General features: G+C 36.7%; 1 protein-coding gene across 2 annotated transcripts in view; it reads right to left on the minus strand.

Moving 5' to 3' along the window:
- The window catches only part of PDE1C (phosphodiesterase 1C), a 548,731-nt gene that overhangs the window by 126,370 nt on the left and 403,478 nt on the right, over window positions 1-18,883 (minus strand). For both annotated transcript variants that reach the window (XM_017527132.2, XM_017527134.2), the window contains 4 exons: window positions 12,976-13,089; window positions 11,234-11,416; window positions 10,216-10,282; window positions 5,554-5,670 (listed from right to left, as the gene is read on the minus strand). In XM_017527132.2, the coding sequence (XP_017382621.1) occupies window positions 5,554-5,670; window positions 10,216-10,282; window positions 11,234-11,416; window positions 12,976-13,089 (481 nt within the window). The remainder of the gene's footprint in view (window positions 1-5,553; window positions 5,671-10,215; window positions 10,283-11,233; window positions 11,417-12,975; window positions 13,090-18,883) is intronic.

Genomic DNA, 18,883 nt, shown 5'->3' on the forward strand with positions numbered 1-18,883 from the left:
ACCTGGAAACAAAGAAACGATATCTACCATCATGAAAATGAAAAATGGAAAAAAAAAAACTCACTGGTAGAGCAAATACACAAATAAGGAAGAGAAAAAAATCCAAATGTTACCACTGCAGAAAACCACCAAACCACAATTATAAACAATAAGAATGTAAGAAAGGATACATAATAAATCTGCAATCAATTAATAAAATGACAGGAATAAGTCCTCACATATCAATAGCAACCTTAGATGTAAATTGGTTAAACTTCCCACTTAAAAAATAGACTGGTTAAATGGATTTAAAAAAAAAAGAAAGAACTGATGATCCAACTATATGCCACCTAAAAGAAGCTCTTTTCACCTGTAAAGACACATATAGACTGAAAAGAAATAGACATTTTAAAAAATCCCATGCAAATGGAAATCAAAAGCAAGCAGGAGTAGCTATACTTATAACAGATAAAACAGACTTTAAGTCAAAAATAGTACAAAGAGACAAAGTTATGGTATAATGAAAAAAGAATCAATTCAGCAAAAGGATATAACATTTCTAAACATACACACACCTAACACTGAAGCACCCAGATGTATAAAGCAAATATTATTAGACCTAAAGAAGAGAGAGACTCTAATACAATAATAGTTTGACACTTTGACACTCTATCACGGCATCAAACAGAACATCTATACAGAAAATTAACAAAGTTGGATTTAAATTTCACATTAGACCAAAAGGTCCTAATAGACACTTACAGAACATTTTATCCAACAGTTACAGAACACAGATTTTTCTCATCAGCATGAAAAACATTCTCCAGCCTAGACCATATGTTAGAACACAAAATAAGTCTCAAAAAAATTAAAAATCAAAATAATATCAAGTGTCTTCTCAGATCACAATAAAATAAAACTAGAAATTAACAACAAGATGAAATTTGGAAATTATACAAATACATGGAAATTAAATAACATGATCCTAAATTACCATTCAATTAAGAAAGAAATTAAGGAGGCAATAAAAACATTTTTAAAGTAAATGAAACTCTGGACACAACATATCAAAAGCTATGAGATAGCAAAAGCAGTGCTATGAGGGAAATTCATAGCAAAAAATGTGTCCAAAAAGTAGAAAAATTCAAAGTAAACAATCTAACACTTCACCTCAATGAAGAAGAAAGTAAGATCAAACCAAAGTCAAATTAGTAAGAAAAATAAATAATGATGATCAGAGCAGAATTAAATAAAATAGAGAGTAACAAAACAATGCAATGGAGCAATAAAATGAAAGTTGATTTTTTGAAAACACAAACAAAAAAACTGCTAGCTAGACTAACAAAGAAAAAAAGAGAAGATTCAAATAAACAACATCAAAAGTGAAAAGGGAGATATTACAACTGATACCACAGAAATACAAAAGATTATCAGAGACCATTACAAACAACTATGTACTAACAAACTGGAAAACTTAGAGGAGATTGATAAGTCCCTGGACATACAACTTACCAAGACTGAATCATGAAGAAATAGAAAACCTGGACAGACCAATAATGAGTAATGAGTTTGAATCAGTAATATAAATTCTCCCCAAAAAGAAAATTCTAGGACCAGATAGCTTCACTATCAAATTCCCCCAAACTTTCAAAGAAGAACTAACATCAGTTCTTCTAAAATATTCCAAAAAATTGAAGGGGAAATTTCTTCTTCTCCCTAACTCATTCTGCAATGTTAGTATTTCCCTGACACAATAACCAGACAAGGCTGCAACAATAATAAAACACAACCACAGGCCACCACCCTTGATGAACATAGATGAAAAATCCTCAACAAAATACTAGCAAACTGAATCTGGCAGCACATCAAAAAGATAATACACCATGATCAAGTAGGATCAATCCCAAGGGTTCAACATATGCAAACCAATAAACATGATAATACATCATGTATTAAGAGAATGAAGGACAAAAGCCATATGATAATCTCAATAGATGCAGAGAAAACATTTGATAAAATTCAATATTCCTTCATGATAAAAACTCAACAAACCAGGAATTGAAAGAACATGTCTTAACATAACAAAGATAATATATAAAAACACATAGTTAACTTCATACTGAATGAGGAAAAGTTGAAAGGCTTTCCTATAAGAACTGGAACAATACAAGTATCTCCACTTTTACCACTCCATTCAACATATTACTTGAGGTCTTAGAGCAATCAGGCAAAGGAAAGATATAAAGGGCATCCAAATTGGAATAGATAAAGTCAAATTTTGCCTCTTTGCAGATGATATAATCTTATATCTAGAAAAACCTAAAGACTCTATCAAAAAAAGGCTTCGATCTGATGAATCCAGTAAAGTTGCAGAATACAAAATTGACATACAAAAATCAGTACTGGCTTCTCATAGTGACTCATACCTGTAATCCTAGCATTTGGGGAGGCTGATTGCTTGAGGCCAGTAGTTCAAGATCAGCCTGGGCAACATAGTGCAACCCTATCTCTATATTAAAAAAAACAAAATAAAAGTTGTAAAAGTCAGTAATGTTTCTATACATGAACAACGAACTAGTCAAAAAAAGAAATCAAGAAAGCAATGTCGTTTATAGTATATTTACAATAGCCACCAAAAAAAAAAAAAAAAAAAAAAACCTAGGAATAAATTTACCCAAGGAGGTACAAGACCTCTCTAGGAAAAACTACAAAACATTGAGGAAAGAAATTGAAGAGGACACAAATAAATGGAAAGACATCTCATGCTCCTGTATGGGAAGAAGTAATGTTGTTAAAGTGACCATGCTGCCCAAAGCAATTTACAGGTTCAATGCAATCTCTATCAAAATACCAATGCCATTTTTCACAGAAATAAAAATATATATATAGGGATCCCCGGAAGAGACCAATTAGCCAAAACAATACTGAGCAAAAACAACAAAACTGGAGGCATCACACTACATAATTTCAAAATATGTTACAAGGCTACAGGAACCAAAACAGCATGGTAATAGTATAAAAACTGATACATAGATCAATGGAATAGAATAGGAAACCCAGAAATAAATCAACATATTTGCAGCTAACTGATTTTTGACAAAGGCACCAAAAACTTACAAAGGACACCTCCTTCAATAAATAAGTCTGGGAAAATGGCATATTCATATATAGAAGAATAACACCCATCTCTTATCATATACAAAAATCAACTCAAGATGTATTAAGGACTTTAACACAAGACTCAAAACTGTAAAACCAGAAGAGTAAAAAAACACTTCAAGACATTGGTCTAGGCAAAGATGTTATGGATAAGACCTCAAAAACAGAGGCAATAAAAACAAAAATAGACAAACAGAACTACATTAAACTAAACATCTTCTGCATGGTAAAGGAAGGAAACAAGAGAGTGAAGAGGCAATCTGTTAAATATGAGAAGCATTTGCAAAATATTCATCTGACAAAGGACTAATCTCCAGAATGTATAGGAAACTCAACTTGGTAAAAATAACAAATAATCCCATTGAAAAGTGGGCAAAGATGTAAATAGACATTTCTCAAATGAAGACATATAATGGACAGTGCATATGTGAAAAAAATGCTCAACATCACTAATCATCAGAGAAATACAAATCAAAACCACAATGAGATATCATTTCATCCCAGTAAGAATAGCTATTATTATTATTTTTTAAAAGATGCTGGTGAGGAGGTAGAAAAACAGGAGAATTTCTACACTGTTGGTGGGAATGTAAATTAGTACAGTCACCATGGAAAACAGTGTGGGGATTTCTCAAAAAACAAACAAAAAAAACCCAGAAAAACAAAAAACCCTAAAAGTAGAACTACCATGCAATCCAGCAATCTCACTACTGTACTGGGTATTTATCCAAATGAAAAGAAATCAGTGTATCAAAGGGATATCTGCACTCTCATGTTTATTTGAGTACCATACACAATCAAGCTAAGTGTCCATCAGTGGATGAATGGATAAAGAAAACCTGGTATACATACATAATGGAACACTATTCAGCCATTAAAAAGAATGAAATCACGTCATTTGCAATGACATGGATAGAACTGGAAGTCATTACATTAAGTGAAATAATCCAGGCATGGAAAGACAAATAGCACATGTTCTCACTCAGATGTGGGAGCTAAAAATGTTGATCTTACACAGAGAGTAGAATGATAGGTACTGGAGACTGGGATGTGTGTCGGGGTTCAGGGGTTGGTGATAAAGAGGGGTTGGTTAATGGGTACCAACATACAGTTGGTTAGAAGGATTAGGCCAGGCGTGGTAGCTCACACCTGTAATCCCAGCACTTTGGGAGGCTGAGATTGGTGGATCACAAGGTCAGGATACTGAGACCATGCTGGCTAAAATGGTGAAACCCTGTCTCTACTAGAAATGCAAAAACTTAGCTGGGCATGGTGGTACATGCCTGTAGTCCCAGATACTCAAGAGGCTGAGGCAGGAGAATCTCTTGAACCTGGCAGAGGTCGCAGTGAGCTGCGATCGTATCACTACACTCTAGCCTGAGGGACAGAGCAAGACTCCATCTCAAAAAAAAAAAGACAGGATTAAAGTCTAATGTTCAGTAGCAGAGTAGTGTGACTGCAGTTAACAAGACTGTATTGTGCACTTCAAAACAGCTAGAAGAGAGGACTTGAAAGGTTCCCAACACACAGAAATGATAAATACTGCAGGTAATGGACATCTTAATAACCTTGACTTAATCATTACATAGTCTATGCATGTAAAAAGTATCACATGTACCCTATAAATACACACAATATTTGTACTAAAAAATATATATACAAATATACAGTCCCTAGGAGAGTATAAAGAACCATGTCTCTGGAGAAATCAAGATGTTGTACAGAAAAAGACTTGTGTTTTCCAGAAGCTCATCCCTTTGATGAGAGAAGTCAGAGGGGCTCGAAACCACAGATGTTGGCAGATGAATACCTCAAGTCCTTGAGGATCTGACCCCACTTTGAGAGTCTATAGTATTAGAAGGCTGTAGGGAATTGAACACTGGAAATGATTCACATTCTTTTACGTAAAGTTGGAGAATTAATTTGAAGCATGAATGGTGGGGAAATACTAATGAGCTGTCACAGATGATAAGTGATAGTATTTGTCTGAATGAGCCAAGTGGTGGGAAAAAAAGGTTTGCAGAGACAGCAGATGCTCACTCTGTCTCCATTACTGTCTCTCTGACGGCGTTGGTTGATAGGACACAAAGCCAGGTTGAAATGAGACCTGTGAACAGAGCCTGAGGGGGAGCTTGGTTATTTCAGGACTCAGGTTGTAATTCCAGGAAGACCAGAATCTAAATGGGTCTCTCCATTCTCTCCCATCTCTCCCATGCCACTGAGATCCACCAGCAGGGGTGTAATCAAAAGCACCCTCCACAGAAGAATTCACAGCAGTGGCTATCCGAAGGATGCTTCCTTAGTCGCCTGGAGCAGTTTTCATTCTGCATATTAAAAGTATCTGAACCCAAAGGTCATATGAGGATAAACACATGCACGTAGTTTATTTATTTTTCTTTTTAAAGAGATACTGACCTTGAAACGGCTGATCAGATCATAGCGTGTGAGTAGTTCATAGAAAATAAATTTCAATGCATGATCCCCACTGGCCTCATTGAGGGAAAAGACATCAAAAGACCACTTGTCCACATCCTACAGGACAGGGTGGAGAGAAAGAACACATTAGGCCAATGTCATTTACACACCTACCAAACTCCCCACTTTCAAATCTGCCTGCAGCCCTCACTGGAGATTTCACAGTGTGAGACTCTTACAGCCTTTCTACTCTCAAACTTTTTTCAGTCTGGCTAGCCTACATTATTTAAAAACATTAAATAGTTTTATTACTAATAAAAATAGCCGTAATTTATTGAGTACTTATGTATGGCAGGCATTATGGTTGGTGATAAATGTGTAATTTATCCTGAAAACAACTCTAAGTGATAGATATTAGTCACATTTTACAGATAAGAAAACTGATAAATTACCTAATTTCCCTAACACTCAAGGTGAGTAAGTGCTGGGGATACAGGTGGGGCCAGAACACAAACATAGATTGGATGCCTGATATCAGTCACCTTCCATTACGCCCTGCAGCTGCTACTGTTTAATTCGCTACAGCCTAGGGCGCTTCTCTTCTCTGAACTTCTCTCCGGTCCCTTGACACTGTCCAATGACTCCCTCTAAGTTTACAGTTAAGAATGTTAACTCATTTGTAAGAGTTCAGAAACATGCGTGATATAGAATACAAAAATAATATGTCACATCAGTCTAAACTGCTGAGCTGAAACCAAAAAGAAGGCATTCGTTTCATAGGACATAAAAATGCTACCGTTTCTGGAGTCACTAGTCTGGGATCTTGTCCTCAAATCTGTAAGTCACTTTACTGAAAAAAAAGTAAAAGGAAAAACTAAACTGAACATACACCTTATTTACCATCGCTGAAGATCAAAGTCTTTGCCTCTAAATAGCTACTCCAAAATATATGTAAATATAGTCTGATGTGCTTTGGCTGATTGTAACCAACTTCTTATGGATGTAGTAAACAAAGATTTGTTTAAGCAATAGTTAAAGCAACAGTCATTTGGTTTTTCATGGCACCAAAAGTCTCACTTCCTACAGTTAAGTGAAGCATACTGACTTGAGCTGACAGCAAGGATCCACATGAGCCCACACTGCCTACAGGCAAGGCACCCTGGTACCCTAGTAGAGACCTTGGTTCTCATAAGTGACTCTCTTCCCAGCCCTCACTGAATTCCAACATAATCTGTCCATCATAATTTTGTTCTTGTCCAAACATTCAATGTGTCAAATTCATCCCAAGGCCATCAAGGGTCTCCCTCCTGGATGCTAATAAACAGTTTTCAGGGAAAACAGAATTGTATATAGGAAAATCAAACATTTCCAGATAGGTTTCAATTGAGTTGTTCTAATTCACACTTAATGGTAACCTCACTTCAGTCTTCAACGACTGCCCCTCTATTAAAATAACCAAAGAAATGATAAATACTGCAGGTAATGGACATCCTAATAAGGCACATTCTGTGAGCACATTTTCTGTTCTAGGCACAGTGTGAGTGTTTATACACATTTGCAAAACCTGGCAGGTCTAGCGATTGGTGTTACTTTCTCCAGTTTTATAGATGGCCACCTCAGAGAGATTAATTGAAATGTCTAGTGCCATAAGGTACCAGAGCCAGGTAATAACCCCACTAACAACCCCTAGTGATCTCACTGCCAACAGATGAAATAGTAAACTCCATGAATATGTGCTGTGACCCAGGCCTCATCCCTTTAAAATCCCACTGGGGCCCAGGCTAGTGGGAAAACAAGGACATTTAAGATTAACCCAAGTCCTAAAGCTTTACCTTGGTTACTATCATTGGCACTGCTATGAGTCACATATAATATCTGATATTCAGTCCTAAGGAAAAAGTCACTGACAGCTCAGAAGTTTGGAAAACATTGTGTCACTTCTGACAATTTGTAATAGTGTCCAGAACCAATAAAATAGGAAAGGGCTAGAAATAAAGAGATTATCATGATAAAAAGCCAAGATTTTTTCTGAATATCAGGACTTAGAGAACCAAGAGGATGAGCAAATAGAGGCAGTGAGATGCATGTCCTCTTTGGTCCCTCATGTTAGGGAAGCCCTAATTGTAATTCTCAGTCTAATGTTCTTCAGAACCAGTTGAGGGGCTCAGCAAAAATATGGATTCTCCAGTGGAGACTCTAGAGAATCCTGGTGTGGGGCCTGGAATCTGCATTTTTCATAAGCACCCGGTTTAACTGCCTTCAGCCATTCTTCCTCTTTTGCCAAATTTTACCCAAGGGCACGTCCTACAGAGAAATTGCAGGAACTTCCTGTTAGGCTAACACAAAGGAAGCCTGAACTCCTCATCTCCTCCCACTTTAAAGCTGGAGTCTTTCCAAGGTGTCACTTCCTGAGTCACAAAACAGATGCCCTTCTAAAGAAGAGCACACAGCTATATTTCCATTAGGCTAACCTCAGAAGACTAGAGATAGAACACCTCAAGTTAGAAGCTTACATCTATACTTACATATAATGGAAAAAGTAGAAAGAACATAATGCAACATGTTTCAAATTTAGAGACTAGTTCATTATTCTCTTACTTAAATACCATTTTATGTCGTGTTCTTACATTAACCACAAAGGTTAACATGACAGTCACAAAAGGGTTATTTTAGGGAATTGTATTCTCTCAGTCTATGGGGAAATTTTCTGTATAAAAGAAAATAGTAGTGATTCCATATCACTACTATTTTCTGGCAATGAAGTAGAAATAATCTTTTTTCTAACATGAAGCACATAAAGAGAGAAACAAGAGTCTATATCTGTGATCTCTCCAACACATTGCAAATAAAAACAGCATCTGGAGAAGTGGAAAAATATTACATTATAAAAAGCTTTGAACTCCCCCAGTAAATAGGGGACACAGCCAGGAGAAATAGCAGCTTCAGCCTTAATGCATGTATCAACAATATATGTGGAGAAGTAGCAATTTATTTAGAGAGCTAGTAGGTCTTCCTTATCTGAATAATCGAAGTACCTGTCCTTTCAGACAACATGTGTGCATTTAAGAATTTATTTTCCCTAAGTATAAAATAACAATTCATGCCCATCACGGTTTATTCCAATTTTTCTTGTTATTCTGCATAGAAAAGAGGCTTCAATTTGGAAGAAACATTTTAATAAATATCTTGGTATCAGTATACCCACTTGTATTTATGCTCCTGATAAAGGAAAAAATTAACGACAAAAGATGGCTTTAATGTTTCTAAGACTCTGATTGAACGTTTCAGGTTCAATTATGAAAATCAATGCAACTCCATAGTGGGTGTTAAGAAACATCGGATTTCCTGAAGTGATTTCACTGATTAAAATGGGAAATATCACTGTACCTTACACTAATGTATTGGGCATCAGATTAGAGGTTAAAGAAGAATGAGAGAAAAGACATGTCTTCTTGCTGGGTCCTACCTGAGTATCCTTCCTGCTTTTAAGATTAGGTAAGAAGAGACAGAAAGGGTAGAGATTAAAAAAAAAAAAAAAAGGAGAAATGAGAACCTATGTACATCTGGTCTCTCAAATTCAGCTAGTAAATGTCTCTGAGACAAGAGAAAGGTCTGTGAGTATATAATCAAGATGGTCCCAAGGGGCTCTTTCCTGACATTAAATTAATCAAGAAGCACTCCCCAACTCCTAACTCCATGAACAGGTAATTTAGCTTCTGAAAATATCATCACATTTTTCAGGCTTTAAAGAAAGAAAACAATGGCTTTAGCAAAGGTCAAAATGCTATAACGTCCCTGAGCACATGGCCCAAGTCCATACACAGACAACATGCGATGCCAACGACCTCAGTGATCCTGGGCTATAGGATCAGCAGCACACCGGAATCCAGAAGCCAAATCAAGTTCAGCAAATCTCAAATACCCTCAGACCAATGGATCTTCATCAACATCTGCCTTCAGGAGTGCATCTGCTTTGGGGCTCCTAGAGATATTCTATACAATTCCAAGAACTTGCCTGATTAGAGGTAATTCTGCAGGATTTAGCCCATTTAAACTCAAATATTTGTATGAGTTCCAAGGGAACATTTGGCTCAATGAGAGTCTCGGGAAAACAATGGGATGTATAGATGGGACAAAGGCTCTAGGGCCATACGTTCATGCAGTAAAACATTACTAAGAGCTTAACATGTGCTGAAAATTCTGGTGTCAAACATTAACTCTGTCTCTAACTCTTTTTTAAAATATTGCTGAGTTTTGGTTTATTCATGTATAAAATGGACTTGGAGTAGGTAGTCAGATAATGGTATCATTATAAATACTGAAGATCCTCCTAATGTTGAATACTTACGGCCAAAACATATTGATCTTGTGAAAAAATCAGATAAATCTCATAATGACGTATCACTGTATAAAACCTAAAATACTCTAGAGTAGTAGAAAGAAATGAAACCCACACAGAGTTTGATTATTTTTAAATTGGGAAGATGAAGGTTGAAAAGACAGTGATACTTTTAGAACAGATAATAAAAAGATAATGAAAGAATAAAGTCAGGAATTAATGGGAAAATAACTGTAAATGAAAGTCTCTTATTTTCTAACAAATTTAACTCTATTTTTTATTAGGTACCATGTACATTGTGAAAATCTTTTCATTGCTATTACCTTTAATGCCTCAATAACAGCTGGTGGATAGCTCAGTCCAACCATGTTTGATGTCCGTCTATACATTCTGCAAAGGTAAAAGGGAAAAGGGCAACATGATATCTTAAAAAGTAGGATTTGTAGTCCACAGATTCATACCAAGTATTGACAAATAATGAAAAGTCAACTGGGGTGATCCAAAGAACCTAAAATTTGTTTTTTATATTCACTCAAGTGGTCTAAGGTTAATTTCAGAAGAAATTAAAGCAATCCCAAACACATGAACCATTGGGGGAATAAAAAACTAACTCTATAGTCCCCAGACTGGAAATTAAATTATTAAATAGGTCACTTCTATTGCCATAGTGAATTATAGTACAGAATAGACAGAATGCAGTGTAGTAATTTAACCTGAATGAAGAATCCCTATGGGTAACCCATTTAGAAGAGCTTGTTCTTTAGAAGTGTCAAAAACAAGAAGGAAAAATGTCCCAGATAATCTTTGAACTCACCATGGTATTTCTAAAACGTGTAATTATATGATAAGGATTGTAGGAAGAATATATCTATTTCTGGAATCTATTGCTGGGTAAGGGGGTCAATTTGATTTCAAAGAGTAAAATAGCTAAAAAATTGAAGTGTCAATGGGGACTTCAAACCACTGAAATGAACTCTCCTCCCCTTGGGTCAGCAACCTCAAAGCATCCTAGATCTGTTCAAAATGGAGATATCATCCACATACTTCAAAAGATGATAGATGAGATGATTTCCTGCTTTAAAAATTAGAGACAGAACTCAAGCTAAATATTCTCTGGTAAACAAAAAAATTCTGAGCAAAAGCAAAAGCTTTTCTTAATCATGCTACAGACATTAAAATAGATATGTTTTTGCCATTTCTCATTCAAGACTATCTGTTTTTACCCACAATTTTCAGTATTTATAAAGATAGGAAAACTACATTAAAGCAAAGCTTCCAGTTATTGGAAATGTGTTCCTTTTGCGGCTTTAGTCACTGAATGACAATGAATGACATCTTTACCTCTCCACAAATATCCCAGCCTGCACTGCGTGAACGATGCTCTTGAACCTGGGCTTCTCTTCGCTCCTCCTGAGCATCATTCCCATCTGCCGTGTGAAGGTGGAGGCCAGCCAGTCTCGGACCTCAGAAGGCACAGCATCTGACTGAATGTCACTTAGCTCATCCTCTGTATCCAGGAGTCTCCTGAACACAAGAAACAGAACCAGGACACTGAGCTTAAATCTGCAGCTGGAGCTCTCTGTTCAAAGCAGCTGCTCTTCTCTGCCTCACCTGTATGCAGGTGCAAAGAAACCAAATTAAATTGGCCACAAAAAATACAATGCTTTTTTGGTAATCCTTATGTAAGCTCACCATGTGTGTTTCAGGATGGTCTTGGCCTCACTGATATTTCACGATAGTTCTCTCTACCAGACTGGACAAAGGAACTGGTCCATTGCACCCAGAAGCACTCTGTGGCATTTCAGTGAAATTTAAACCTTCTATTTAAAAATGCATTCACAGGGAGCATTATATTATTTCACAGATGGACAATGTGATGTTATTTTGTTTTTAATAAATGGACATTTAGAGAGTTCGCAAAATATTCACTAAATCACAGCAACGGAGTCCTCTGAAGTAGTGATCCTAAGTGATGACAATTAATATTCTTTATCATTTGATAGGTTGTTACCAAAATTTAAATGTCTAAATTCAAGCAAAATTTTCAAAATAATGCAGTTCTTCATTTGCGCACAATGATTTAAATTGTCTGACAGCTGTGTTTAGCTGATTTTTCAAATTTGTTCATAGGTCAGACCACTAGAATGGAACACAAATAGCAATATTGAAATGAAATCTAAAATAGCATTTCATTTTTATGGTAAACCCGACTAAAAATTAGCAGTAAAAGTAGCTGTCAATATAAGGGTGTACGGATTTTTTTTTTTTCTTTTAGACTTATTGATTGGGCAGGGGGTAAGGAGAGGAAACAAAAAATTTAGAAAAAAAGCTGTGACATCAAATTTCCTTAAATTAGAAACCAAGTCTGTTGCCAAAATAATAATAATAAACCATACAAATCTTAGATTACTGTGAAATCCTTTCAGATTGGAATTTGGCAAAGAAAAGTAAGGCATCACAAGTCCTGACAGAGAAGCCTGTCTGAATTAGGGGGAAAAAACCACCTTTCATATTCAACATTTCAACATTTTTCAAAAGGAAAGCAATTTCAAATACATGTAGTAACTGAAACCGCTTTTATATTTTTAGATAATTCAAGTGGAGTAAGTCTGCTAAGTAAATCAGCAACATACATAAGATCGAAGAGGCAAAGCTGGGTGTTTAAGAGAACACATGCTTCTCAATCGCTTGAGGAGCCTCCATTTAATGGATGTTATGAATTAAAACATAAACACGACTTTTAGACTGACACTTAACAACATACTATAATTACAATAAAGGTCTACGTTTATTTCTTTAAATCTTACCAGATTTTTAAAAATTAGCTTTTCTCCTCTTCTGTGATCTCACTTCCTTGTCATGACAACCATGTGAGATAAGTTCTATTAGCTTCTTTTATAGATAAGGAGGTACAGAGAGTAAATGACTTGTCCAGATCTATTCCCTTTGTTTGTGGAAACTAAAACTCCAGGATGAGTAATTTGAATGTCACCTCATTCTTGGCATGGGGGACAATGTCAGAAAAGCCATTTAAGAGAAAATTTACCATCACTATCCTAATCTCTTTGTCATTTTTAGCTTACCTGGTTTCATCAATGTACACAGATTCAAGCACTGTGGCTGCATATTCCAAATTCTTCTTAAGATCTACCACTGAAGCTTCCCCTCTCTCTAACTGTTTGACCAAAGACCGTAATCTAGAAAAATAAAAATATATAATTTCATTAGAATAGAGGAAAAAAAGAATAATCCTACAACTATGGTGATACATTTTATAGTCGTTGAATATTCTCAGTGTGATACATCTGAAAGGAAAATAATTATGGACCAAAGGAGCAAGTAATAAAATAAATGCATACTTTTTTTTGCCATTATGAAGTAAGAAGAAAATATTTCTCTCCAACCAGGCACTGATCATACCTTTTAGCTAACTTTCATCTTTCTGAACCCTCAATTATCAATGATTTTGCTTTTTCTAAAATTTTCATCTTTTTTGTTGTATGTGAATGTAGTAAATCCTGGCCAGTAGCAAAATCACCATACATCTCTTGAGATTCTGTTCTGTTGAAGGCACCTGGTTCAGCAGTGGCCCCAGATAACGGCAGCCCCATGACCCAGGCATGTCCCAAGACAGATGAAAAGATTTAAACCACTAATAGAACCACAAGAGGGCTACAGAAGGAACAGATGAAAGTAAATTGTTTTACTGGACAGAAAAAAAATCACTCCGAGAGCCGATAAATACCCTAGTTAAAAAAAAAAAAAAAAAAGAACATATGAGGATGGATTTTTAAATCGAGATGCTCCAGACTATACAAAAGAAACCATAAAACATGTGTTTCTGTTATTTATAGGAACATTATATGCACAGAGAAGGACTTAGTATTCATGAGAACAATAAAATGACTACAGATGATCAACATGCAGTAACTAAGAATACTGTGAATACCACAGAGATTTGGAGTTTGGTCAACTCTGCAGGCTGTTTGATAACCAGCAATGAAAAGAGTAGAGACTTTGAAGACAAACTGGGGTTTCAAACTCACTTCCTAATTTAGTAGTTGTGCAACCCTAGGTAAGTTATGTAACATCTCTGAGTGTTATCTTAATGAAGAGCAAAGTATGAAATTTCTGAAGCTGACATAAAAATTGAATGACATTGATATAGAGTAAATGACTCATGGTTGTTCTTTAAAAAAGAGACTGTTATAACTATCGTTGTTATTCAATGACTTTGATCACTGCAGGTAACTAAATGAGAAGCATTCCAGCAAGATATTTATGATTATTGTTGAATCTCCACTTCCCTTGGTAATATGCAATCTGCTCTCACCTTCCTGACTTCAAAATAGCCTCAGACTTAAATTAATAGGAGAAAATAGGTTGCCTTCTTGGCCAGGTAGATAAACTACTCCCTTCTGATTTTCATGAAAATGACCCACAATAAAGAATGAGAAAAACAATCTTGGATCAACCTTAAAAAGGAGGCAAGAGGGTCAACCATACAAAAATGTTCAGGAATTTCAATGGTATAAAATACAAATAAGATTAGGTTCAGTTAGTCTCTGCCTGAATTATGAATCTCCAATATATTAAAGGGAAATATGCAAAGGAAATCAGCAGAAGCCTCTGCAGGCTTGGAAGTGAAGGTCGGTCTTGTGAATGCCATTAGCAGCACTAGGAAGAGCTCTGAATTTCAGAGGCAGCACGGGACTGGGAGTTGGCAGGGAAGGGCCTGCCAGTCACTCACACAGAAGGGATGGCCAGCCTGCCAAAGAATGGGGAGATGGCAGCAGGGAGCCCTGACTGCTGTTCCAAATAAGGATTGGAAGCTCTTTAGCAAAACATATTCCTGGCTAACTCTGCCTCCAGTTCTGACTCTCACCTCCAGGGGCCCAGCTACCCTCTAGGCTGTTTGGTCTCTCAAACAACAAAGTAACAGGAGAGTAAAATTTGACTTTTAAAAAATGCCTCTCTTCATTTGGGACTTAAAGATTCTGATATGAATCTGCATTAGAACCCATCTCAATTCTAGAACCTAAGAGGAAAGAACAAAAACAAAGAAAATGATAGAAATTGTAAGAGTAATAGAAGAAAAAGCCAGAAGATCTAATCTACCTATAATAAAACTTTCATAGGAAATCAACAACAGAAGCAGCTTTAATCAAATAAGTTTTCCTAGGCTAAAGTAAAACTTGTGTAAACAGATGAATAGAGATCAAACACAATTTTTTAAAAGTAAATTTAAAAAACCAAACGTATGCTGCTGTAATTTTGATTTCACAGAATAAATAAATGAATTTGAGAAAATAAAACATAATACTTACAAAGTAACAAAAAGATATTGTCTTGGCCATCGACTTCTATCATGCCAGGCATCAAAAAGTAATTTAATAGCAGTATCAATTTTTGAGAATAATATGGGAAAAATTCAAGGTATTTATATCTACATCTGTAGACTTACCAAGTACATGACAAGTCAATAAAGTTATTCTCAGGTGTTGAAAACTTCAAAATTTATTATCCATATCCTTTCCAGAAAACAAAACAAACACAAAAAAACTTTAAAGCATACTCTAGACAGTGGTCTTCCAAGGGAGTGGATTCATGAGTCTCCAGTTAAATGGATTGTCGATTCATGACCTAGATTTAACTAACTCAAACTTTATAAAATGGACAAGTCATTTAAAAAGATTCTGGAAAGAGGAGGCAGATGAAATAAAATGCTGATAATACAAGAACAACTAAACATGAAAATGAGCTGACACTTCTCCTTTTACTAGGACAATCTCCTGTTTCTCATACAAACACTTTCTATGCCACTTTGACAAACTAAAAACTAATTCTCATCAGTTGAAAAATAATTGGAAATATTAAGGACATTATTATGGACTATGGACTTATAGTCACTACATTTTAACCATTCCACTCCTGGGAAAGCACAGTATTGAGAGAATCAAGTTATGAAGGGCCTCATATCACCTTCATCAGGGGGCTGGGACCCCAGGCCAGAGCAGGAGTGGGGCCTTCAGTGAAAGCTTTACTCAGAATCTCACTCAGCAGTTCCAATCAGTAGCACTGAAATCAGCTCCACTGGAGAGACCCAGGCTTTGTGCCACAGTTAGCAGAAAGCCATTCAGAGGCTTCTCCCTGATGTAGTCACCAGTGGTGCCAGGCAGACATTGGGCAGTCACATTTATGCATTCAGTGTGAAGTTCTGACCCAACAGGAAGCTGCAAATAGAAAGCAAAACCCTAGCCAAGTGGCTTCAACAGATCCAGAGAGGAAATGACACAGAAATAATGCACCTTTTGGATGCGTGGGAGACAGTAGCAATTTACATGTACCCCTGTCTTTCCAGCTTATGAGATAAGCAGAGGATTCAACTTCCTGGCGGATGGCGAGGGAACCTAGAACAACCCATCTCTCTGTTTATAGAAAAGTACCCAGCTGACATTCATCTCCCTTTACTCAAGGATGACGAAACAGAAAAAAACATTCATGAAGATACAGCAATAAAGACAGAAGAGAATACAGCATTCACAATGCGAAAGGACTCACTTTTGGGGAAAAAAATTTCACGAATCGAAACAGAAGTGAATTTTAGGGAGCATCTGCTGTGTTTTCAATACAATTCAAAAAGACATAGATCTATGAAACAAAGGTAAAAGCCCAAATCAACATAATAGAAAGTGTCTTTAAAAAGAAACAAAACATGACAGTAGAAAGACTACCAGAACTTACTGTCAAAAAGAAGTAAATGGTGACCAGTTTGTATATACCCATCTCCTGTTTGGCTGTCACCCATGTCAGATACAAGCTGTAGCTGCCAACGTTCTGCTTTATGTAGCTGGCATACAAACCCTAGCGATTCCAGATGCTCCTTTCAAATTCTGTTGAGCTTTAGCATAACGTTTTCGGGTGCTTATGCTCCTTCGGCTCCTCAGCCCACCTTTCTCTAGCTCTTTATCCTTTCCACTTAGAATATTCAACCCTGCCCTGCCATACCCTACCTACCTCTTGGTGAAATTGCTATTCTTTGGGCGAAAGAATTTCAAATTAGCTTTTTTATCATTGGTCAATTAGTAGTTTCAAAAATTCCTGAGAATAAGGACCCCTCTTTATTTGTCATCATAGTGAAGGTATTCCCTAGATTTTAATCTACCTTAAGAAGGGTTGTCTGAAAATTAGCCAGGATCTTTCATATTCATGTTATTAAGTATTTTTGTTCAATTGTTAAATACTAGTTGAGGCTGGAGGGCTCAACTGCTCTCCTTTGTTTTCCTCGTAAAGTTGTCTAGATATTTTTTCCTGTGAAATCATTCCATCTAAAAGGCAAATGTCCTCAGGGGCCAGGTCCCGTGGTATGCTGTAGCCTAGATTTAGGAAAGGTGGATATCTGGTGTTTTAATACTACCCAGAGGAATTTTTGGTCTGGGCACCTAAGGGGAATTTATTTCATGAGCATTCAAACTAAATTTACAAGGAAGGAAGGTAGAGAAGTGGGGAAATACACACAAACACAAATAATAAGGTTTCTCTTCTGAGAAAATGTTTATAGTTTCCAGTACTCCATCCATTTCTGTCACTCCAGCTGCCAGGTAATGGTTCCAGTATAGAAGTGCAACACCATTTTAGGAAGTGCTTATGCCTTCCAACTTTGGCAAGATGCCTTTTAGTTAAGGCAGTGTGCAATTTCATTGTGGAGGAGTCGTTGCATCTTTTCGTGACTCTTGCATGTCTCGGTGTAAACTCTTTGCTTTTTGTATGTGCCTTAGCTGCAAGACATATGATAAGATACTACAACTCTTCAGTTCCCCGTGCCCTCAGATCCGGAGCAAGTCCTGGATGCTGACTTCCCTTGACCCCACACCAGTCAATATGTGGGATGTATAAAGGTGTTAGAAGAGGGAAACTATGAGAGAAGGGCCAGAGCACTGTATTTTGGAATTTAAAAGGATGTTAGGAAGGAGAGATATTCTTTTTATCCACAAAGATAATTCCTAGAACCAATGGGGTGAGCTTTATTAAAAAGCAACTTATTGGTTCAACTTTATAACTAAGAAAATGCCTTATACTGGACTAGGCACTATTCCCCACCTCATGAGGTAGGAGGAAGCCCTATAACCCTAAGTCTTGAAAACATATACGTTTTTTGAGCTTTAAACACTGCTAGAATTTCATTCATTTTATACAAGCAAAAATGAAGTATAAAAAAAAGCAATGGAAAAACACTTTCTCATGTTTGTCCTTTCTGCCCAAGGTTATTCCCTCTGAGGATGGGTAGGCAGCTTCTAAAATACCACTGTGGCCAATAAGGACTGCTGTCTCAGAAAGGTTTTGTTTTGTTTGAAGGAATATGAAAGAGAATTGGATCTTTTACAGTACTTTCCCTACATGTCCTGATGAATCATGAGCCCTAAAAACCCATTTGAATTTAAAAAACTTCATTTCAGTTCATCACACCCATGTATTCATAAGGCATACTAATCTCTGTGTCCTTTTCACACACCTACCTCCTCCACGTCACTCCTGTCCCCTGCCACTTACCTAAATGCCACAGAAAAGAACTTAAAACAACTCCTCCAAATGGGATGCCCCAACATGACTTTGAATCTTATGCTTTAATATCATCCAATGATGTCATCCAAGCATTTTTCTGGCCATTTCTTTGTTTCTATAATTAATGACAGCTGATTAAGTTGGCTGCACTTGAAAAACATTCAACACTGGTTGTCTTCTATGTGTAGGCACTGAGAGAGATAGGCTCTAAGAACGCAAAGTGGAGAAATGCAGTGCCCTCTCTCAGGTAGGGAAGACAGAAAGCTAACCAGTACCCGTAATCTAGTACCGTAAGCGAAATGGCAGAAGTGTGATGGGGGCTAAGAAAGCACAGGGGAGAGGAATCTTCAAATAACAAAGGCATCCCCAATGGAGCTGATCAGAGCCATCTTGAAGGCCATGTAGGGGTCAGCCAGGCACACAGGATGG

This window comes from Cebus imitator, unplaced genomic scaffold (assembly GCF_001604975.1).
Source record: "Cebus imitator isolate Cc_AM_T3 unplaced genomic scaffold, Cebus_imitator-1.0 Scaffold45, whole genome shotgun sequence".
Classification (NCBI taxonomy): Eukaryota; Metazoa; Chordata; class Mammalia; order Primates; family Cebidae; genus Cebus; species Cebus imitator.